The 268-nt window shown below is 63.1% G+C and overlaps 1 protein-coding gene across 1 annotated transcript in view; it reads left to right on the forward strand.

Annotated features, from left to right (window-relative positions):
• Positions 1–268, forward strand: part of CDHR2 (cadherin related family member 2) — a gene marked incomplete at both ends in the record, with an annotated part of 7,723 nt that overhangs the window by 2,009 nt on the left and 5,446 nt on the right. The window contains one exon of the mRNA XM_029084392.1: positions 85–174. Within this exon, the coding sequence (XP_028940225.1) occupies positions 85–174 (90 nt within the window). The remainder of the gene's footprint in view (positions 1–84; positions 175–268) is intronic.

Raw genomic sequence — 268 nt, forward strand, 5'->3', positions numbered from 1 at the left:
GCAGGGCTGGCAGAGGCTGGGCCCAGCACCACCCCCCCTGCTCTGCTGGGTGATGCCACCACCCCCACCCCCTTGTATGCCCAGAACCTGACACTCGACAGCATCATCTACACCGTGTTTGCCAATGACAGTGACACCGGGAACGCCTCCAAAGTCAGCTACAGCATCGAGGAGGTGAGCACAGTGCATTGCAGAGTGGGGTGTGCCATACCCAAAACCCACCCCTGAGCCATCCCCATGGGCCAGAGGTGCTGGGGGACCCGGCTGG

Source organism: Antrostomus carolinensis, unplaced genomic scaffold, assembly GCF_000700745.2.
Source record: "Antrostomus carolinensis isolate BGI_N321 unplaced genomic scaffold, ASM70074v2 scaffold28183, whole genome shotgun sequence".
Lineage (NCBI taxonomy): Eukaryota > Metazoa > Chordata > Aves > Caprimulgiformes > Caprimulgidae > Antrostomus > Antrostomus carolinensis.